The sequence below is a fragment of the Gracilinanus agilis genome, chromosome 6 (assembly GCF_016433145.1).
Source record: "Gracilinanus agilis isolate LMUSP501 chromosome 6, AgileGrace, whole genome shotgun sequence".
Classification (NCBI taxonomy): domain Eukaryota; kingdom Metazoa; phylum Chordata; class Mammalia; order Didelphimorphia; family Didelphidae; genus Gracilinanus; species Gracilinanus agilis.
This window is the reverse complement of record NC_058135.1, coordinates 8,306,433-8,329,924: the sequence shown is the minus strand read 5'-3', so window position 1 is coordinate 8,329,924 and position 23,492 is coordinate 8,306,433. Positions and strand designations below refer to the sequence as shown.

The 23,492-nt window shown below is 39.3% G+C and overlaps 1 protein-coding gene across 1 annotated transcript in view; it reads right to left on the bottom strand.

The window, feature by feature from the left end:
- The window catches only part of BBS7 (Bardet-Biedl syndrome 7), a 60,715-nt gene that overhangs the window by 10,627 nt on the left and 26,596 nt on the right, over window positions 1–23,492 (bottom strand). Inside the window, exons 8-15 of the mRNA XM_044680324.1 lie at window positions 21,112–21,242; window positions 15,511–15,595; window positions 14,925–15,027; window positions 12,987–13,179; window positions 10,274–10,348; window positions 9,209–9,274; window positions 4,090–4,229; window positions 1,554–1,718 (exon numbers count right to left, since the gene is read on the bottom strand). Coding sequence (XP_044536259.1) covers window positions 1,554–1,718; window positions 4,090–4,229; window positions 9,209–9,274; window positions 10,274–10,348; window positions 12,987–13,179; window positions 14,925–15,027; window positions 15,511–15,595; window positions 21,112–21,242 — 958 coding nt within the window. The remainder of the gene's footprint in view (window positions 1–1,553; window positions 1,719–4,089; window positions 4,230–9,208; window positions 9,275–10,273; window positions 10,349–12,986; window positions 13,180–14,924; window positions 15,028–15,510; window positions 15,596–21,111; window positions 21,243–23,492) is intronic.

Genomic DNA, 23,492 nt, shown 5'->3' with positions numbered 1-23,492 from the left:
CATAGCATTAACAGAATAATCTTCCTTAAGGACTACTTCTAACCAGGCCAATCAAGGATCAAAAAGCGCTCCAGGGCTGTTGGTGGGCCCTTTTTTTAAGAACTCGATTTCTTTTTCTTATAACCTTGACAAAAATAAACCTTCACACAAAGAAAAGACCGAACCAGAGGATTGTATGAGCCTGCAAAGGTCTGTGATGCTCAGTTGGATTTGGAATAAAGAAGATTCGACTCCATTTCCAAGCTGCCTGACTGTGTCCCCTTCTGAACTTCTGCCAGGTCTCCTCAGGGGTCCTCTCTTCTTTCTTTTGGGAATATCACTATCACAAGCTTTCCCCCCACGCCCCACCCCCCACCCTGCCCTTTAACTAAGCAGCTGGAGGGAAGTGAGCATTTTTTAAGAGAGATCTAAAACTTACACTTTACATTTGTTTGCAATGTCCAGCATTCATCGGTTTGAAGCAATAATGGATTACCTGTTCATTTGAACAAATAGCCCTGGGGCTAACGGGCGGACCTTGGGGAGCACTAAGGAGCCCCACACAGGATCCAGAACACTCTCCAGTAATTCTGAGCATAATGCTGCAAACCCCCAGTCTGATACATGCTTCTGGGCTGTGTAACCTCAGAAAAGTCAATGTACTTCAGTAACTCAGTTTTCCCATTTATAAAATGGGAACAGTACTAATACTTCTCCAGACCTTCATAACATTTCAACGAAAGTAATGAACCAATTTCCAATCTGACCTCTGGGGCTCTCAGCCAATGCCCACAGTCTCTCCCTTTTCCAAACCAGCCTTCCCATGACACACACAGGAGCTTCTTAAAAGTGGGGGGACACCAGGCCCTACTCGAAAAGCTTTGGTAGCTCCCTACCTGGCAAGAGGATGAAATATAAACATCTGTGCTAGACTTTCAAGACTTTTCCACAGTTCTCCCCAGCTGGCCTGAACAAAGAGCTAGCTCTTCCCCGTCAGGGCCAGCATTCCTTGGAAACATCCCAGGTCTCCCCTTAGAAAGAATGCAAACTCCTGGAGGGCAGGACTGCCTTAGCAGGGGAGCTAAGCCAAGTGAGGGCACTTAATTGAAGCTTCTTATTCATTCATTCGGTCATTCACTCATTCTTAAGCAAACTAGGAGGCTTTAAGGACAGTGGACTCCACCACAATAAACTCATTCATATGAGCTGGCCCAAGTCTGCCTCCAGACAGAAAGGACACTCTTTCTTCCAGGCCAGGGCAAATCCTTCAAGGCCCAGCCCAGTTACTTCTTCTTCCAGGAGGCTTTCCCTGGTTCCCTGGGCCACTTGCTCCATAGCCCAAACAACCTCTAGGCCCCTTTCTCCCCTCTTCCAGTATAAAATCAAATCAACTCTGATATGGTTTCCTGACGAGCCTGGCCCCGCCATGGCCATCACTCTCCGCTGGGGTCCCCCACTGGGATGTAGGCTGCGCTTCGGCTCTGGGTCTGGCACACATCCTTAATAATGCCTTTCATTCAAACACTCAAGGCAAACCATGTCCTTTCAGGGGAGCCCCAAGGAGTCGCCTTTACCTGTAAGTACTTTCCAGCTGTGTATCGAGGAACGTGTTTTGAAAATAGAAAGTCACACATTCTCCGGCTGGAGCTTTTTCTGGAACCTCAGGCAGGCAGAACACCACCCAGGAGTGAACTTCGGCAAAACTGAACTGGCCGGTCAAGGTCAAAGTGTTCATGGGTCTGCCATGGAAAAAGAGAACCAAGAGTCGTTATGAGCAGGCGGCATCCAGTCAGGATGAGGAAAGTAAATATATTCCTCTCCTGCCAGCTGATGCCTCCAAGGAGCCATTTTCATTTCTTCTCCTCAGTCACTTAGCTCCACTTGCAGCTGTCTCCAGGACAATCTCGCCTGGAGATCCCACTAAGCCAAGCCACAAAACAAATTTGGGGAGGCCCTCCCTAGACTTGCTCACTTCGGTCAATGGCCTCAACCGACCCTGCATATTCTGAACCTCCCTGGGGGCAGAGAACCTCCCACTACTCCCCAAGGGCTCCTCTGCCTGAGAGAAGGCTCTCTAAGGCCTAACAGGTTCCGGCTTCCTTCTCCAAAGCCTCTCTCCTCACCACGTGCCTCACCAGCTAGCCCAGGCCAACGCCCTCCCACACAACCTCTCTGACGTGATTTGCTCAGTTCTGCAATTCGCAGCAGAATAACCTTCCATGTGGCACACGCCATCATTCCAGTTACATCACTGCTAGAAGGTCTCAGAGGTTCTCTGGTGTCAGTCAGAGGTGGGAGCAGGAGGGAGAAGAAAGGGCTGGAGTGGGGGTTGGGGGGGAAGAGTGGAAGTTCTGCACCCCATGCCATGCCTCCTACACTTTACACATCAGCCAAACAAGGCACTTGTTCTTCTCCAGGCCTTCGCTTGTGCTTTGCCTGGGACAGCCACCATCCCTCCTTCTTTGTGTCACCTACACCATGAAGGACTCCTCGACTCTCTGGGAGGCTGCTGACCCTGACTAAGGTATTGCCTGGTGGTGAGGGGGCCAGGCTTCCAATCTCACCTCAGATACTTACAAGCTGTGACATCCTGACCAAGTCTCACTCTTTTTTTTAAGCCCCTCCCTTCCATCTTAGAATAGTACTGTGTATCAGTTCCAAGGCTAGGCGGTGGGGGTTAAGTGACTTGCCCGGGGTCACACAGCTAGGAAGTGTCTGTGGCCACATTTGAATTCAGGCCTTGCAGACTCCAGGCCCCCCCCTGCTCTATGCCACCACCGAGGGCCTCCCTAGTGGGCTTTTCCTGTGTATCAGAGTTATCTGGTCCTCCTCCTATCCCAAGACGGCAGGACCCACATCTTTTCTGAACTGTTTTGAGTTTCCTGGGCCTAGCACAGAGGAAAGTATATGATAGGAATCTAAGAAATGTTTGTCAAACTGAACTGATTTTGCCCAATGATATCAATAAGATACCTGCTGCTCCCTGGCAGTTGGCTTCATTCCAGTGGTCAGCCAATACAATTCCATTTTGTTGGATAGAATTACATAAAGAGAACTTATCCAATGTCTTGTTTCGTGGAAATTACAGATTACTTTCTCATGGACAAAATAACAGATAACAGATAATGATGAAGAATCAAGTTGTTGTACTGTTATAGATGGCGTAGCTTTAAAGCAAAACAAATGGAGGATTATGGAACCAAAGGCTTGAAAGGGCCCATGATTTAGAGGTCAGGAAATCCATCCCAGCCTTCCAGCAGGGCCAAGCCTCAAACTCTTCAAGAGTAAGCCTAACCAATTAGAAAGATTTTCAGAGAAATAGCGCTCACTCAAGAAGTTGTATCTTTCAAGGTTTAACAATCTTCCCAACCAGAAACCCTTCCTCAATATATAATTTCCTCTCAGCTCAACAGAACTCTGAATAATGGGCATGAGTTGGAAGGTTTTCAAAAATAGAATGGGCCTCCTTGAGAATCAGTAAGCTCCCTGTCATTGATGGGCTCCAAGCAAAAGCTTGGGGGACTGCTTTTTGGATATCTGATGAAGCAATTTCTGGTTCAGGTGCAGGGTGGGCTAGAGGGTCTCCAATTCAGCCATTCTGTGATCCTGTAATAAAGAAAATGCCCCTGGGATTGGGAGGGGCCGGGAAATGTGGAATTGTTCTAAAAGAAGCATTTGGAAACTGGACACCGACAAGAACTTTAACAGCCAAGCAGTCTTCCTTCAGTTCTTCAGGAGGATGAAAAAGGAAAGCAGAAATTCTGCAAGAGTATCCAATGGCCCATCATGTTGTTCATATCATCATGTGCTGAAGGTGCCCCATATGATCTAGTTTGAGGGTAGCAGGTGCTTCAGACTTATAACTAATTACAATGGAGAACTCAGATGGGAAAATACAGAAGAGACCAAACAACCCATCTCCAGAGCCCACTGAGCAAAAGCACAAACTCCCTTAATCAAAAGAATCACCTTAAACAAACCAAAGAGGTTAAACATACTTACACCCCTAAGGAAAAACTGCAGGGAACGTCCAGAATGGTTAAATTACAAAAATAAACGGCCTTAAATCCAGTCAATGATAAAATCTAAATATTCAGTCTTTTGTCTTACCTGTCATGATCGATAAAGTGAGTTCTCTGATGAAGTGAAAGGGGCTTGATCTGATACTGACGGACCTGGCAGGTTTTGGGCTGAATTCTTGGAGTTACATATGCTTGTAGTGTTCCATACTGGCCTTCAATAGAGCGAATCTAATTCAGTACAAAGGAAAAAGAGGAAAAAATCCTGAAGAAAATCCTTACTGCAAACCACCAAGAATGGAGGACAATGTAACAAGGTATCTGAGATGGGCTAAATGGGAGCTCATCTCAGAGGGAAGGCCCTAGCATTGGGCTGCCAGGAGCCTAATGAGTTAATTCTACCTTGTAGATGGTTTCAAAAATAATCCTTAAATTGGCAAACATTTTCCACATCCCCAATACATTTTTACTAGCTCCATATAGAACTCCTTCAATATACTCCCCAAATGTTAAATAGATATAGTCTCTCAAATGACATTGTCACAAGTCCTAGCCAAATCCTTGGCACATCGAGGGGGCTTGATGGAGACTTACTGATTAGAAGAAAAGTATTAAGCAAATATTTATTAAAAATTTTTATTAACAATAAGCTAGGAGCTGTGAAAGCTAGCAAGGCATACTAAACAGAACTGTCCTCTCCAGAGAGGAAGATCTGGGTTCAAATCTTGTTTCTGATACATCCTGGCTATAAGAACCTGGGCAAGTCTTCTTGTATCAAGCTTCTATCTCAGACTCTGAGTTGCCAATCTGCCCTGGGAAAGGGAGTTTCCTCAGGATGAACAGTCATGCTGAGAAATCCACAGATCTAAGCCAAGTGGAAAAAAGGGCATATTGAAGTAGCACTTTAGCTTCCCAAAATATGTTGAACATTTTTTTCTCCCATTTGACCCTCAAACCAGCCCTAGGAAGCAGCTTCTACAGATATTACCTCCATTTTAGAAACAAAAAAACCCTAAGATTTATGTTCACACAACAAATTTCAGAGCCAGAACTCAAACCCAGGTCTCAAGGCTCCAAGACTAGCTTTCATCTTACTATACTACACTGTGCTGCCTCTAAACATTTTTTAAAGTTTTAGCAAAAAGAGGTAATCTTTACTTATCTGGAAAATAATCCACTCACTTGGAACACCTAGTTGCCCAATAATATCCAACAAATTATTACTGTATTCTTATATTGCTGTGTACTAATGAACCTGTTCCTGTCAATCATCCTACTCTGCTAAGCTAAATCCCTATAACAATACTTGTGAAGCCCCTCTGAGATAATAAGATTAAATCTACCCTGCCCATCTTTAGATTTAATCAACAAAGGTGAAAACATCTTCACTTAACTCACAAGTTAGTTGGTCTGTAACCCATGTGTTCTAGAGTGAGCAACAAATCAGAATTTACTGACTGCCTCCTGGGCAGTCCTAAGAAAAGCATCTGTTGTGATTGGTTATGCAAACTAAGAGGAAATGACACAAAAGAGGCCCTTTTAAAAAGAGAGAGTTGAGTGAGCCAGGGTCTCTTCTTGTTCATTGCTGGGAACTGGAAGAGCACTGGACTTGAGACCCTGGTGAGACTGCTCTTAAAATCTCTCTCTTAGAACTACATGTGGTGAGTGAAGAAGGCTGACTCCTTTAACCTCCCAGGAGGTACTAGCCTCCTGGAGGCTCCCTTGATTGGGAGAAGCCCATGTGGCTAAACCCCTTATTAATTAACTTTTAGGCCCTGGCTGGGCCTCTGGAGCCCTGCCAGAGTAAAGCCTAGACTTGAATACAATCTCTTACTCTACCCTCTTCTCATCTCTCTACTTCCACTCTCTCCTATATTTTTTTTAAATAAACCATTAAAATTATTTTGGGGATTGATAATTATTCTGGTCCCTGGTAACCTAACCTTTTAATATATTCAACCAAAAATCCCCTTTCCCTCCTTACACCTCTAATTCTCCAAAAAAACAATATGGGAAAGAAGACGGAAAGAAAAGAAAATCTTCTTTAGGGTGGAAAAACTACTTAAATGGCACATTTCTCTCCTTGTTGCAATCATCTTCAATTCTCTGTGACCTATGTGTGGTTTTCTTGTGGTTTGCCATTTTTCCTTCTGCTCATTTTACAAATGAGAAAACTGGGGCAAACCGGGTTAAATGTCTGGCCAGGATCACCAGAGAGTGTCTTAAGACCAGATTTGAACTCAGGTTTTCCTGACTTCAGTCTTGATCTATTGCACCACCTAGCTGCCTGTTGTGGAAAAAATAATCTGCAAAAAAATCCACTTTTTTCATTTTATAGATTAGAAAAACTGAGGCCCAGAGAGCAAAAAATGATTTTTCTCAAAGCCATGATTCTAGATAAAAGCAGAGCCAGGACTAGGAACCAGATTACTTGACTTCTGGCCTGGTGCTTTCCACTTTGCTATAAATAAAGGACCCAGTCTTAATTGACAAAACAACCAACTCTGACTAAAGAATCTTTGAAGATGATAGTGTGAAAATGCTCTAAGCCAGTGATGGACAAACTTTTTAAAGAGGGGGCCAAAGGAAAGGAAATGCTCATCTGTCAGTCTGTTTCAAAGGCAACTCTTTCGAAGTTTCATTGTATTGTATCCTACTCATTGTGTTCATCAGATTAGGAATAATGTCACAGGTGGGATAGAACATTTCAGGGGGCCACATCTGGCCTGTGGGCAGTAGTTTGCCCATCACTGCAGTCTAAGCCACCCACAATGAACCCAGTACTTTTTTTTTTTTTAATTTTCCCATGGTTGCATGATTCTTGTTGTCTCCTTCTCCTCTACCCACCCCCACCCCCCCAATCCCGGAGTTGACAATCAATTCTACTGGGTTATACATGTATTATCACTCAAAACCTATTTCCATATTATTCATTTTTGTAATAGAGTAATCTTTTAAAACCAAAACCCCAAATCATATACTTATATAAACAAGTGATAAATCATATGTTTTCTTCTGGATTTCTACTCCTACAGTTCTTTCTCTAGATGTGATCAGCATTCTTTCTCCTAGGCCCCTCCAAGTTGTCCTAGATCATTGCATTGCTTTTAGTAGCAAGGTCAATCACATTCGGTCATCCCACAATGTTTCGGTTACTGTGTATAATGTTCTCCTAGTTCTGCTTATTTCACTCCACATCGGTTCATGGAGGTCTTTCCAGTTCCTACAGAAATCAAGCAGACATCCCCTCATTTTCCAATTTTTTGCCACCACAGAAAGCACAACTATAAATATTTTTGTACAAACAGATCCTTTCCCATTTAAAAAAAAATCTATTTGGGATATATAATGAATAAGGGGCTGTAGCTAGTTATAATAATAGAAGAAGGAGCTAGCTATGAAGAGGAAGGTATGGGCCAATACCAGGGCTGGGCTTGAAACTGAATATAAATGAATCAAAGATCCAGCACCCAGGCTAGCAGAGAGACAGAAGAAACACTCTCTTGCTAGGCACCAAGCTCCTTTAAGATGAATATTCTACAGCCCCTATCCTGATGAGGAAGTGACTTCCTATTGATGTATATTGAAGTTTGACAGGAAGGGAGTATGGCACTTCCTATCCAACAGTAATGGAGTTTATCCCTGCTGCAGCTCTTCAGAATCTTCAGGTAGCTGTCCCTGCTTAGATGGGGTAGGCAATAACCACAAAGTTCTTAGTTTAAAGCTAAGGGGTTTATTGATAAATGGAGTATAGGTGATAGGGTATTGGAAAGAGGGTTAGGTAGAACTAAGGACAGATGATTTCTCAGACTTAAGATGCTGTAAGGTCTTTCCTGAATGCTCCTCTGCTGACCCAGGGCAGATAGCCCTGGTCAGAAATGATGTGGCCTCTTTGATAATAAATAAAATTATTCTTTGGCTAAAGGATGGTTTGGTTTGCCAGATGTGATATTAGTATTATCCTGCAGAATTGGTTTGACCCTATTCTAGCCTAAATCTACCCACATTCCCACTCCCACCTCCCTGAATCTCAAAGAGGGCAAAGTATAAGGGCAAAGTGAGAAGTGAATTAAGTCAGGGTCTGCCAGCTCTTTTTATACCCTGGCTCCAACTGGCAGGTTCCACATTCTAAGTAGGGCAAACTTCCAACTTGCCCCGTGCAAATATAGCAGTATGATTTTCCATATTATAGATACAAACACAGCAGTGGTATTGCGGGATCAAAGGGCAAGCATTCTTATAAAGCCCTTTGGGCATAATTCCAAATTGCCTTACAGAATGGTTGAGCCCAGTACTTTTAAGCCAATGTTGTAATATGCTCCAAATGGTAAGGTAAAGAAATGAAATACTGACCGACAAGGATTTATTTTCATCTAAACAAAGGAGGGGAGGGAGGGCCAAACTTATTTATTAGTGAACTATAAAACTACATCATTTAACATTTCATAAGAAAACCAGACATGGATAAATTAATAAATTCTGTGTTAAGACTTTTACATTCTAAGAATGAAAATTAAGAAATAATGGATTATAATTCTTTTGTTGTTAGGTTTGACATCAAGTATGCTAATTATTCATTAAGAACGACCATCATTTTGTGGATTTAGGGTGAGCTTACAAATAAAACCAGTGAAATAAATTTTGCACTAAGGTATCATAAAAATGATATTAGGTACAGCTATTAATTATTACACTGCAAAAAGAAAGCTTCAAAAAGATTTCCTCTCTCATCATTAAAAAGTCAACGCCTTGAATAAGGTTACAAACAACCACTATGCTTTTAGGAAGGAGTTTAGGTGAAAGTCAGGTGAAGGGAATGAAAGTGTCTGAAGTCAAATTTGAACTCAGCTCTTGCAAACTTCAAGTTGGGTCCTCTATCCATTGTTCAAGTGGAAAAAGTTTTGTTTGGAAAAGCCTTAATCTAGAAAGCTTCAAGTAGAAAGAAGCAAAGACTGCTGGAATGCTTCACGATCTGGCTTCACTCACCTCTGTATCAGCGCTACTAAAACTAACCACAGCAGAATTCTTATCCACATCAATGAAAAAGGTAAAAGTTTTTGGTTTTAAATGAAACTCATTAATATATCCAAATGACAATGTTCCAAAGTAAAAGTCAGTCCAGAGATAAAAGAAAAAATGTTACATCTGATGGAATTCTTAGGAATAAACACATGTTGCAGAATTCAAGACAACCATTTCAAGCACTTTACCTTGAGTTCCAGCCTCGTAGTATTTGCTTGGCATCGATAAGTGGCCAGGAGAAAGTTCTCATTTGACTGTAGGGAATTCATAGTTGATGAGAAGCATGCATCAGTATTAGATAAACAATTTATACATAGGACATTTGTCCTAAAAACATTCTGGTTAGAATTTAACTGAACAATAATGATCATTTCTTTTATTTTTCAAAGAGTAATTAATTATGGAAGATATGATTTATGACCCAATTTTCCATTAATGTGGTTTATTTATACTGAATTGCTTTAAACAAGTTATATGAACATAGAACAACTTATGTTCTTTAAAATTAAATAGAGTGACAGCTAACATTTATACATCTCTACTTTCCATTTGTTATCCTATTTGATTCTCACAACAATTCTGAGGTAGGTATTATAATTATTACCATTTTACAGATGAGGAAATTAAGGGTGAGAGCGCCAAAATGATTTGCCCAGGATCACATAGCTGAAATCTCTGAGGCCAAATTTGAACTCAGCTCTTGAAACCTCTAAGTTGGGTCCTCTATCCATTGCACAAGTGGAAAAAGTTTTGTGATTTATGAATAATCAAAATTCAAACACTTTAAGATGGAAATGACATATCTATAATTTTTCCTAAACTAAAATCCCCTAATAAATAAAAACAAGAGAAATGTAAATATTTTTTTCTCTTGACCTGAGTATGAACAGAATGATGAATATCAATCATTATTATGATTGATTAAAATATTAATGTTAGTCATTATTTCATCAATTACCCAAAATGAATTCACCTATGCAAAATCAAAAAGCTACTGGCTCCCATGGCCTTAGGCTCAAGATCAGCAGTCATCTAAGAAGCTGTAGGCCTAGTGGCAAGAGGGCCCATCCTATGCAGTGCCACAAAGGTGGGAATCTTTGCCCACACTCAAAGCAATTCTGGCTTCCAGCACAAGCCCACATTTTAAAAAGTTAGTCAGAGGGTTCACCAAATGTTAGCAACATTTTGGAAAAGTCTTAATCTAGAAAGCTTCAAGTAGAAAGAAGCAAAGGCTGCTGGAATGCTTTACTCACCTCTGTATCGGCGCTGCTAAAACTAACCACAGCAGAATTCTTATCCACATCAAGTAAGTCTATTGGGACATCACTCTGTTTGTAACAATTGGGAGAAGAGGGGGGAAAATAAATATTCCTTAAATTAAAAAATATATATATATATTCTCAGGGGCATTTTCAATTCTGCTTTATTTTTATCTCCTAACTTAAGTTGGAAGGTCTACTAGAAAATTATCAGACTTTTAAAAAAATAATGAGCGCACTGTATAATCAATTACTTTTCTGACTCAACATTATTAAAACCAAGAAACCAAAGATTTGGGGGCATTAATATAGCTGTTCACACACATACATGCACATCACCATTCATATTAGGCAGAACTTTTCTAGCTCTGCTGGAACTAATCAAAGCAACAGATAACTGGGCGGCCCATTATCAGTGGTAATATGATCATCTCTAAAGTCCCTTCTAGTCCTAAACCTAGGACCTGCTATATCATTAAACAGTAGGAAACAACCTGGTTCACAGCATCCAATTGCTGTAATGAACTCTTACCCCATCAATGACAAAGAAAAGCTAATGTTCTGGTTGAAAGTAGGCAATTAAAATGTTAGCATTACTAAACAAGGGAATTGGGGTTTTAAAATAACATTTAAAGAAATGGCAATATGAGACCTCCTTATAATGCTCTTCCCTCTTCCTTCCTTGGTGGCATTTGATATAGTTTTCCTCAAGCACCCTCCTCTGTTCCCCACCCAATTGTCCTTAGCATCCTAAGATTGAGAGTCAAGTTGGACCTTGGAGTTCATCTCTTAAGTAACTCTGGGATTGGAACTCAAGTCTTCTGACTCTAACCCTGGGAATCTTTCCACTACACTCCCATGTGCTTTCACTCCATTCCTCCTCCCACCCTATCCCATCTTTCCTAAAGCATTTTAAATTTGTGGTCTGACCTAAGATTTTAAATATATAGCAATAAAAGACCCAAAATCAATACTCATGATTCTATTTACTTCTTCCTAAACTGGAGAGTTGATGGGATAATAGATAAACTACACCATAAGGGATCTCATTTCAAAGATTATTTTGAATGTTTTATTCACGATGCCTTTTGTCTTTAGATGAATTATTTCAGAGCCTATCCCACTCTACATTAAATCTGCCTTTTCTCTTATGAAGAAAAACAAATTAAGCAAACACAATGAGCTTCTCTAAAAAGATTTATACTAGACACAGTTTTCCATCCCAGTAGTCCCCCATCTCTTGTGTAAATAGAATTAGCTCGAGCCCATTAATAGTCAAAAATCTACTCAACCTAGGCGTGCTAATGATGTCACCCTAACCTCCCTTAGTGGGGAGGGGAGACGAGTTACCCACACGTGACAATAAGTAACAAATCAAGAATAAGGGACTGCCCTTTGGGCAGTCCAAATCAATGTAGAACCTGCCATTTGTCCATTTGAATTAGAGGTGGACCACAGGAAGTGATGAAAGACACTATCTCTTTAAGTAAGTTAGTGAACTTCCTGTGGGGGCAGTTGCTGTCTTGAACTGGGAGCAGAAGCATCTCCTGAGACCACAGACAGCTTACACTCTATATTGTCACGTGGGTAAGTTAGGCTGACTTCCTTGGCCTAGCTGGGCCAATTCTAAACTCTGCCTATCTGGCTGTTGGGCCTTGTGGCTTACAGCTTCATTTATTTAGCCTTTTAACCTTCTCTCTCAGTCCAGGCCTGGCCTGGACTAGCCTCTCCCTTTCTCTTTATTCCTACTTTTTACCTACCAGATTGTAAATAAACTCCTCAACCCGATGCTGACTTGGGTCTGATTTAATTACGGAATCAACCTGAATTGTTGATTCCTGGCGGCCACACATTTTAATATATATCTATAAATACTTAAATTTTACTTCTTACACTCTCTGTCCTGATGGAAGAAGTATGTTTTATTATTTGACGTCTAGGACATTCATTGGTTCAATATTTAAAAAAAATTTTTGATAACCCATTTAAAAATGAGTTATTCAATTCATCAAATATTAAGGATATTTACTAACAACATATTTCATCTCCATGTAGACCAAAATATTTATAGCAGCACTTTTTATGACAGCAAACAATTTGGAACAAATTGGGGAAGAACTAAATAAGTGGTGGTGGTGCATGAAAGTAATGGAATATGGCTGTCCTGAGAGAAACAACAAATATAATGACTGAAGAGAAATAGAAGAAACACTTAAATTAACTGATGCAAAGCAAAGTAAGCAGAACCAAGAAAATAATATACTCAGCAACTATGACAGCCTAAATGAACAACAGAAAGAACTGAACTTGAAAGTGTGTGATTGTCATGACTGATCAGGCTGGGCCCTGAAGAAGACAGAAAAAGGCTCCTCCTAGAGGTGGGGATTACAGCCTACAATGGCAGCTTTTTTTGGTGAGCTACATTGGCTGAACTCTTTGTTTTTTCTGTAAGTCTTCTAGGGGATGGCTCTCAGGGTGAGGGAGGATGGATACACTGGGAAATGTAGGTGATGTTGAAACAAAAGCTATCAATAAAAAAGCATTGCATTTGGTGTTCTAACTTAACTGTTCCCCTGATATGATTCTCTCCAAGTTTCTGTCTTCCTTCAGGAACCCCTAAACCCTACTACACAAGAGGCACAGAATGAGAATCTAAACACCTAGTTTTAGTACAGTTGAGGTCTAGGAAACAGGGCAGTTCACTTACCTGTACCATGACGTTATCAATAGCTGTCTGCACCTCCAAAATGAGACTATAGCTGGCATCATCCTTATTTAATGTGAATTTATCATTCACACTGAAAGATGGCACTGCAGATATTGCTGTGCTGGATTGGGATGACTGCTGGTATTTTTCTCTTTCCTGAATCACTTTAAATTGCAAATGTTCCAAGTCACTCCTACAGAAAGACAGACACACTTGGATTCTCTAAGCAGATACTCAGAAGCTTCTTCGAACCCCAGCTAGAGAACAAATGGAGAAGTCTGAATTTCTACAATGTGAGTTACTTTTGGTGTAGGTGGATATGAGACATCAACTCCCCTACCCACATGGGATCGAGAAGGCACAAGCCTTTGGGTTTTTATAAATGACCAAATTATTTAATGTTACTTCCTTCAAAGTAGACATCAAAGATACATTTGAATAGAAAGAGTAACCAAGATATCACTAATGGAAAGGAGTCTGATAGTTCTAGAAAGGGGATCCCCACAGAGAATCTGAGCAGATCAGCTCAGAGGACTTCTACTATACCCTTATGACATATGGAATGGGTGAACCTTTATGGCTAAATAAATGCCAGCTCTCCCAGCTCCTGCTTCCTGACTAGGGCAGACAACACCAAAGTTCCCCAGGTAGGCTATTTGAGAAATACAAGGAACAATGGAGACCCCGTTTCCTAGTCTCCACAGTCTAGTAATGATAATAAGTGGCAGCATAGATAGAGAGCAGGCCCAGCTGGCTGTGTGACTGTAGTTAAGTCACCCAGAAAACTGTCTGGTACACAGTAGGCACTTCATAAATGCATCTTGACTTGATTTCAGCTCTGAATGCTCCAGACAGCTTACTGGGCTGATGGTAGAGTGCTTAATTGATCTTCATGGGAAGACAGGGTTTTCTCATCAAGTGGGAGAAGTTCCCTAGATGGATGAGATCATAGGTTTGGCCAACAATGATCTCAACCATAATAACTCCTTTACAGACTGCATCAAGGTTTTCAAAGTGCTTGGTCACAAGTCTGAGGCAAACAATAACAGCGTTATCCAAATTTTACAGATAGGAAAACTGACAGTAAAAAATAGCTAGAATTTATAAAGTGCTTTAAGGTTTGCAGAGCATCTTACAAACATTTTCTAGTTTGATCTTCATGACCACTGTGAAAGGCAAGTTCTATTATTGTCTCCCACCTCCCCATTTTATAGATGAAGAATTGAAGCATACAGAGGTTCAGTGATCAAACAGCTAGTAAGTGTCTGAGATTGAATTTGAACCTAGATTTTCCTGACTCCAGCCCAGAGCTCTACCCACTGCACCACCCAGCTCCCTTGCCTGACTTCACAGCAAAGAAGCAGGAACTCAATGTCTGGTCTTCAGACTCTAAGCCCAGTGCTATTTTTTACTCTGCCATACACTAAGAAATTTCTTGGTGGGCTTCCTCAGTAGAATGCAAACTCCTCTCAAGAAAGAGGAGGGGATCCAGCTTTGGTCTTTCTTGTATCCTCAGCATTCAGCCTAGTACTTTGTTTATCAAAGCCCTGACTGACTGACATACAAAGGTGATGGACTCAGAGCCCACAGATGCCAGGAAATTTGTATTGAATGCTCCATGCTTCTAACGGAAAAAAAGAGGGATCCTACATTGGTTCTTTCTAATGACTTGGAAGGACTGGAGAGATTCTTCACAATTAAACACATGGGAAAATGGAATTTTTAATCCAAGGAAAAAACTGAGTACAGAATAAAGACCATATTGGGGATTTTCTTCAAATCAAACTTTAAAAACCAAAGATTGTTATGTGTTAATTTTTTATTCCCCAAAACGAATCAATATGCATTTTAAAATATAACCTGGCTTGTTCCTTTCAAATAATACTGTATTTTAAAATAAGCAAACCAAGCAATCCATTGTAAAAATCAAAGACGTACCGCAAGGATGCAATCTTGTTCTGCATCTCCTGGTTTATTTTAAGTTCTTCCCCAGGCCCGCTCTCCTTCTGGATAGGCTCTGTGGTCAGACCTGTGATCCAGCCTAGGGAAAAGAACCCTAATTATAGACCAAAGAGAATCCTGTCTTGGCGACATCCAGAAGAACATGTGAAAAGGTGACCTGGAGTCAGATTCCTCCTTCACTCTCCATTCCATCCACTCCGGACCAGAAAACTCAGCATCACGTTTGGCAAATCCTTAAAACTATGCAACACGAACATGACAAGAGGAAATCTTTTTACCCAAGAATTTGCCTTTCTTCCTTAATATGAGAAGCCTAAATTACTGGATATAGTACAAGAACAACATATTTCAATCTATAAGTACACTGGCATGGGTGCCCCAGGATAATTCCTTTATAAGTCAGTGCATGGCCTCTGAGAGCTGCCATGGCCCAAAATGTCTCCACCTGGTGCCTTTCAATGCTAACGGGTAAAGTGATTGGAAATAAGGTAGTACTAAAGAAAACACAGTTATCCAGCGGTAAATCACTAGACTCTAACATGCCCGGAAGCATTTACTGTACCTGAATATGTGGTTAACACGATTTCATCGTAACCATCCTTTCCCACACAGCCACCCTGGATGGATGTGACACTCTCAGACAAGGGCTAGGAGAACAATAGGAAGCAGAATATCATTCATTAAAAAATAGATCTGATAGCATAGTAAGCATCAGAATTACTTAATAATAATAATAAGCACAGAGATAAAAAATCTAGAACAGTAAGAATATTCCATTTGGCTATGATAACTTCCTGCAATAAAAACCTAAATTATATAGACATAGCTACTGTGGAATTGTTCAATCTGTATATGGAAACACACCTATATAGTTACATACATACATGAGTATATACACATTTAAGTAAATAAATGTACATGTAAATATATGTATGAATGCATGCATGTCAATGTATGACCCACTTTATGTAGAATACTGTATGTTCTTCTCACAGAACTCCTGCATCAGTAATTTTCTTGGAAGAACATACAATATTTGTTTTTCTGAAGCTAGGGAGCAGACTATGTGTCTGGCAATTTCTAAGCTATGGTTTCCCAGAGACCTTGCAAACTGGGGTGCATTGGGCATTCCATAGCCTTACTGGAATGGAAGCCCCTAATCTTCTTATGCTGATCCCACATGTATATGCATGTAATATATATATATATATACGTGTGTGTATGTATGTATATATGTAATATATAAATGCGTATATAAATATATGTATATATTCTAACTATAAATAGAAAAGCTCTTAAAATCTCAAATTTGGTAAAAAAAATTCTATTTTACTTTAAACATAGCAAATTCTCATATTGAAATAAGATAGACCCTAATATTAATAAAATGGTTATTCTATTGAAAATTAAAACAAAACAAACATGTACAATTATTCCCATGTAAACATAAGATTTCTACCCATAATAGTCCACTCTGATTACTGTGTAAGCTGTTCATTTGCTTATCAATCCACATGTTTTCAAGAGCATGATGGAATCTGTGTAACCATTTTTACAAACCAATTATATGCTTTCTGCACATTTATCTAAAAATGTGGCCCCTGCATATTCATATTAGTCTCTTATACATTTTAGATGTTATCATTCATCTATTAAATTTGCAAGAAATATATTTCTTGATTAATTTCTTTTGTATAAGGTTTTTTATTTTATATATGATCAAAACCACCTAACTTATCCCCTATAATATATTCTATTTATATAATAGTTTTAAATGTATCTGCCTTCCATAGTGGTGATGATATTGCCTCTTCTTCTAATGGTTTTTATAGTTCATTTTCTTATGTTTAGTTCTGTGATGCAGCTGTACTGTATTTATACTATAAAGCAAGTGTATACGCTTATTTTTCTCTACATTGTTAGTTTTCCCAATAACATTAGCTAATGAATCCTTCCTCTGATTTTTGTCAATGGATTTATCAAATATGAATCATATGAATCTTGTTTATGTTTCTGGTATGTCTGCTCTATTAATAATAGCCTTTATATAGGACCATAAAGTTTGTAAAGCATACTACATTTGATCCTCAAAAAGGCCCTGTGAAGGAGGTACTATTAACACCTGTTTTACAGATGAGAAAACTGAAAGACTTGCTTAGGATTACAAAGCTATTCAGTGTCTGAAACAGGCTTCAAACTAATCACCAAGTTGCCCAGTGTTGTTCTGGATTGCTTTTCTTGTTTTTGACTTCTTCCATATTTGATGATAGATTTGTTTTCTAAATATATTTCAAAAGCCAAGTAAATTGAAATTCACTTTAAAAACAATTAAACAATTATAGGCAATAACAAAACCAAACATGTTTGTCCCTGTGTTTATGTGTATGTATATAAATAAATGTGTTTATTTTCCATATACAACTAAAGGATAAGCTCACTGTCCGATTTTTCCCTAAAATTAACACTTAATATTCCTGACCATAAATATAATTATATTTTATTGATGTTACATTAAAACTATAAGTTATTTTAGAACACATTGTCACCATTATTCATTTGACCTATTCACAAACACTGATGGTCATCTAGTGTCTTTGCTCTTCCTTCATATGTCCTTAGAGCTTAACAATTTTCCTTACTTGGGTTATCTATGTCTATCTAAAGTGAATTGCCAGAAAAATAATGTTTTCATTATAATTAAAATAAGATTCCTTTTTAATAACTGGTTTCTTCTCTGTCAGCTGCTAAAGAATGCCAGTAACTCTTATGGTTTTCTTTTGCATTATGCAACCCTGATAAACTCGCTTTTTGACTGAGACTGAGTGCTTGTCTAATCTAGTTATCATGTTATTTAAAAATAATATTTTGATCTTATTCCTTTTTATATTAGTTACTTTAATTCTCCTTTTTCTGCTTTATTACAATTATTAACTTCTTAATACCATGTCAAATAAAAGTAGTGCAAGAGTACATCCTTATTTTGCACCTATTTTTAATGAGACTGATTCTAATAGTGTGATATTACACATAAATGTGGACCCTGCATTTTGGGTAATTTACAAAACTTTTAAGAGAGTAACACAGTGGGGAGGGATAATTCCCTAACCACCCCCACCTCACCCCCATGCAAGTAGGCTGCTTTTTTCCTTAAAAGGTATCAAGCCCCTCCTCAAGACTTGATTGGCTCAGGGTAAAGGCTCAGCCTCTTGCTATTACTCTCCTTATCAGCTGAGTACAAAGCTGCTGGTGTTCCAGAAGGACTAAGGGATCACAGTGGGCCAAGGTAGCTCGGGCAAGGAAGCTTTGCTCAGCTAAATCACCTCAAAGTGTCCTCAATATTTTTGCTTACTGAACATCTTTCTCCTTTTTTGTTCATAGTTGAATGACATACGAGTATCTTATTTTGTTTCAATCAACTACCACAGGACTGACCAGCCCAGAACAAACCTATATGAGTATGAAAATATGAGAAGTGAACAGCCTGCATGCGCAAATATTATGCTGCAAACGATTTCTTAATAGTTACATCATCAAGGGTACTTGATCTTAGAGCATTGTCTATTTTGTTTACTTTTTTAAAGCCGGAGGGGGAGCAAAGAATAGCACAGTGACTATATCTAGGCCAAGCCTGGACCACCACAGGCAGAACAAAAGAAGTTAAATGGAAAATGGGGATTTTTCAGGACCAGAGGAGAAGGGCACCAGTGGGGCTGCCAAAGACAACCAATATAGTATAAGAAATACTAGCGATTTCCATAAGACATAGGAGTGAATGAAAAAAAAAAACATTTGAGTGTACAAAGCACAGGGGGAAACATAGGTAGCTATAACATTCATATAATAAAGGCTTGAACTCAAAGGAGTGAAGATGGGGCCCAGTATTGGAAAGAATTTTCATAGTTAATGAGAAACAATAGCAGGGAGTCTAGATGGGCTTTTGGGTATATTTTAGGTATATGGGAGCAGAAACCTGCACTCATAGCAAAGTTAGAGTGCTTTGAACATCAGACTTCTCTTTTTTTTTCATGGAGGGGAATGAAGTAAAGATTGTGTAGGCAAAAACAAAAAAAGAAGGAAAAAAGGGAAGCAATTTTTAAATGCTCAGAGAACAGATTGACAAAAAAGAATCACAAACTTTGAAAATTACATGCTGAATTTATTATATACATATAACAAAAATTCAGTTTCATGTGTAAAAAGAGAAAAAAAGAAACATCATTTTAAAAAGGGAAAGAACAATTTGTATATAATTTATGTGCCCCAGTCATCACACACCTTGATGGAGTTTAGTTGTTCAGCAGCAGGCTTTGGCAATGTCATCAAAGAAGTCAAGTAAGGAGAAGGAAAGCCTGGGACTTATAGAAGCTTATTTCCAGACTAGAAGGTGGCCAAGAATAGAGAAACTGAGAACCCCCCTGACAGCAAAATGGAGAAGCCCTAGATTGTGTCAAGAGCCCCATTTCATCACAACGGAGATTTAAAAAGAAATTTTAAAAAATACTTTGTTTTTTCTCAATTACATGTAAAAAAATTTATTTTTATTTTTATTTATTTTTTTTTTTGTACTTCGGTGTATTGTCTCATAGGTGGAAGAGTGATAAGGGTGGGCAATAGGGGTCAAGTGACTTGCCCAGGGTCACACAGCTGGGAAGTGGCTGAGGCCGGGTTTGAACCTAGGACCTCCTGTCTCTAGGCCTGACTCTCACTCCACTGAGCTACACAGCTGCCCCCTAAAATTTTAACATTCATTTTTTTGAAATTTTGAACTCCAAATTCCCTCCTTGAAGCAGCAAGTAATTTAATATAGGCTCTACATGTATAGTTATGCAAAATATTTCCATATTAGTTAAAAAATATTCTTAAAAGTTAATTTTTTAAAAGTCTCCACATCTTTACTGAGCCTAAATGGGAGGAAAAAAAACCACCTTAAAGTTGCGGCAGTTAATCTTCTGTTTGTAGATATCTTTCATGTTGTTGTAATAATAGGGGAATAGAGTTGTTTTCTAAAAGATTTATTTACTATTGCTACAATCTCACTTGGCTTATGTAGAAAAATACTTCAGCTGCCTGCATTCATACTCCCTTGCCACGGCTGTAACATTGGCTCACAGAGAATTACCTGATGCTCATGGTAATCTTATCTTATAAATATTATATATTTCTCATATATCATAACATATTAATATCTAATTGTGCATAATTACATATTGTTATTTATCATATATAAAACAACAACATATAATATAATTATCTAAAAATAATATATAACTCATAAAATAGTTTTAAATTGATGAGATATCACTTATTTGCTATTCAGCAACAGTTTTAAGGTACATGTTTCGAAGACAGTGTCTTAAATTATGTAAAACAACTCAATTTTCATCAAAACAAGGTTCCAAGATAACCCTTTGGGGCTCATGGAAAAAAATGCTATTCCCAGCCAATGAAGGAATTTTTATTTCCTTCATGAGTTTTTTAATTGTGTGTATGATACGTGTCTTCTCTCATGACATGGGGAATATGGAAATTTGTACTGCATGAAAGCAAGGGTATAACCTACTTCGGGGGGGGAGGTAGGGGAGAAGGAGGGAGGGAGGGAATCTGAATCGTAAAATGCCAGAAAACAGCTTTTAAAAATTATTTCTAGGGGGCAGCTGGGTAGCTCAGTGGATTGAGAGCCAGGCCGAGAGACGGGAGGTCTTAGGTTCAAATCCGGCCTCAGACACTTCCCAGCTGTGTGACCCTGGGCAAGTCACTTGACCCCCATTGCCTACCCTTACCACTCTTCCACCTATAAGTCAATACACAGAAGTTAAGGGTTTAAAATTAAAAAAAAATTATTTCTACATGTAATTTTTTAAAAGTAAAAAATTAAATAATGCATTCAGACAAAAATAAAAATTCACCATTTTTGGAGTGAAGAAGACGTTAATTCAAATCCTGCCTCAGACATCTGCTAGCTGGGGAATCCTGGGCAGGTCATTTTACCTCTGTCCATCTCAGTTTCCTTATCTTAAAATAGGAATGATGAAACTAGCACATTAGCAATCACACGGTTGTTTTGGAAACCTTCAATTGCTGTGCAAATACTATGCTTATTATTATTGTCTCACTTCTCTGAAGCAGTAATAAAGTGCTGTCAGTGCTATGATTTTTCCTTTACCTGGTCAAAGCGGAGAACGGGCTCATTGACAGCATCAAAACTATACACTTCCACCATTCCATCGTCTCGACCAACAAGCAGGTCTTTAACGCCATCTCCCACAATATCAAAATAGTCGACACAGAGAATGCCTTTATTTAAAAAAAGAAAAAGAGAGCCGACATGAACTGTAGATAAAAGCTCCTGATGACGTCCGACTTCAAGGTAGCAGCTGGTACTCTACGGCAGGGAAGTAAAGAAACATTTTTCCGTTTAACAGTACATGTTTCAGGCATTAGTTCCCAGCAGGAAACCAAAGCACTGAGAGTCCTTCCTGCATTGAAATGGGTGGATGACACTCAAGCGTCATCATGCATATGGACTGAACACATTTTATGAAAAAGGGTTAGCCTATAAAAGCCATTTAAACCAGAAAGTAGCTAAAATAGTAGTTCTGGAATCTCATTAAATGTATCCCTCATCTCAAGGACTCCCTGTAACTTCAATTATACTTGAGGCTAAATAAGGCTGACCTGAAAAAACAATTATTTATTTTGTTTCTGGATTTTTTTTTAAGACAACATTTGACTTATAAATGAACTTTTGTAATAAAACCCAACGTAAATTAGAACCATCTCAATACCTGGGACTATTTGGATTTTTTTTTTAACCCTTACCTTCTGTCTTGGAATTGATACTAAGTATAAGTTTCAAGGCAGAAGAGCAGTAAGAGCTAGGCAACAGGGGCCAAGTGACTTGCCCAGGGTCACACAGTAGGACAGGTCTGAGGACAGATTTGGACTGTTTGGATTTCAATATAACTCAGCCTTTGAGTGAAGAAATAGGTAGAATGTATATACATTAATGATTCCCAAAGGAAACAAAGCTGGAATCCATATAAATGTTTAACATTCAAACCTTACTTTTTCCATTTAAAATGAATAATAATTTTATCGATGGCAATTTTTATCTAATTTGTTTTATAATTTTGTCCAATTTATTATTATTTATTATTACATTTTTTTTTATCCTGGGACTCCATTCTAGGAGCATAGGGCCACAACCAGTAGGCAATGGGACACACAGTCGCTCAGGGTCACACAGCTGGGAAGTGGCTGAGGCCGGATTTGAACCTAGGACCTCCCGTCTCTAGGCCTGACTCTCAATCCACTGAGCTAGCCCAGCTGCCCCTACTTTAGGTTGCAGTTTCTTTAGCAGATGTAGTTTTTACAGGGTGGGGTTGCTAGCCCCACGCCCAACCCTCCTCCTTTTTCATCCGGGCTAGGGACCGTCCTTGGCCCAGGAGTGGTAAGGGTGGGCAGTAGGGGTCAAGTGACTTGCCCAAGGTCACACAGCTGGAAGTGTACAAGGCCGGACTTGAACCTAGGACCTCCAGTCTCTAGGCCTGGCTCTCAATCCACTGAGCCACTCAGCTGCCCCATTATTACATATGGTATAGTGGAAAAGAAACACTGGGTTTGAAGCTGGTCAAGATCTAGGTTTAAACCCAACTGTGACACTTCCTAACCAGGTGACTTAACATCCAGCTCTAGGCTGTCTCAGTTTCCTCATCTCCATAATGGTGCTAATATTACCTGAAGTAACTACTTCTCAGAATTATTGTGAGAATAAATGAAAATAAAAAAATATAAAGAACTGTGTAAAACTCAAAGCATGACAGAACTGTTAGCTGCTGCTAGCATTAATAGTGTTCTCTTAATTTCAACAAACATTTATTAACATCCTTTTATTCATTCATTTAGCAAAGTGCTAAAGGAACAAAGATAAAAATGAAACAGTCTCTGGCCTCAGGAAACACTTATGGACCTGGAAGGGATCAATCACAAGTCCAGAAAATTAAACACAAGTAATACAGAGTAATTTCAATATGCACTTTTGGTAAGAAAGTGGCTAAGAAGCCCATTACCAGTGATTCCATTGTTAGGCATGAATGGACCCAAAGGATCTGACAAGGGCCCTCTACAGGGCCAAAGGCAAGGAAGTGGTGCCATCCCAGACCAGAATAGCTCAAAAAGGGCCAGGAAGAGCTAGAAAGTCAAAGCCAATGCTGAGGAATGGGCTGCCGTGGTGCAGCCTGGGAGAGGGGTTCCACCTATGAGCACTCTGCCCAGGAGATGGGAGGTGAGAATCTACTGAGAAAGCTAAAAAGGAGTCTGCCAGAAATTAGGAGCAGACCAGGCTCTCACACCATAAATCACAAGTGCTATCCACATACTGAGCCCAGCTATACAAGGTCATGTGATAAACAAATTACGAGTATAAGCAAAGGGGAAGCATATCATAACTGGATAGGAGAAAAGTTCTAGACTATAAAAGGGATAGAGGAGATCTCAGGAGACACAACGGATAATTTTGATTACCTAAAAATGGTATGGGGCGGG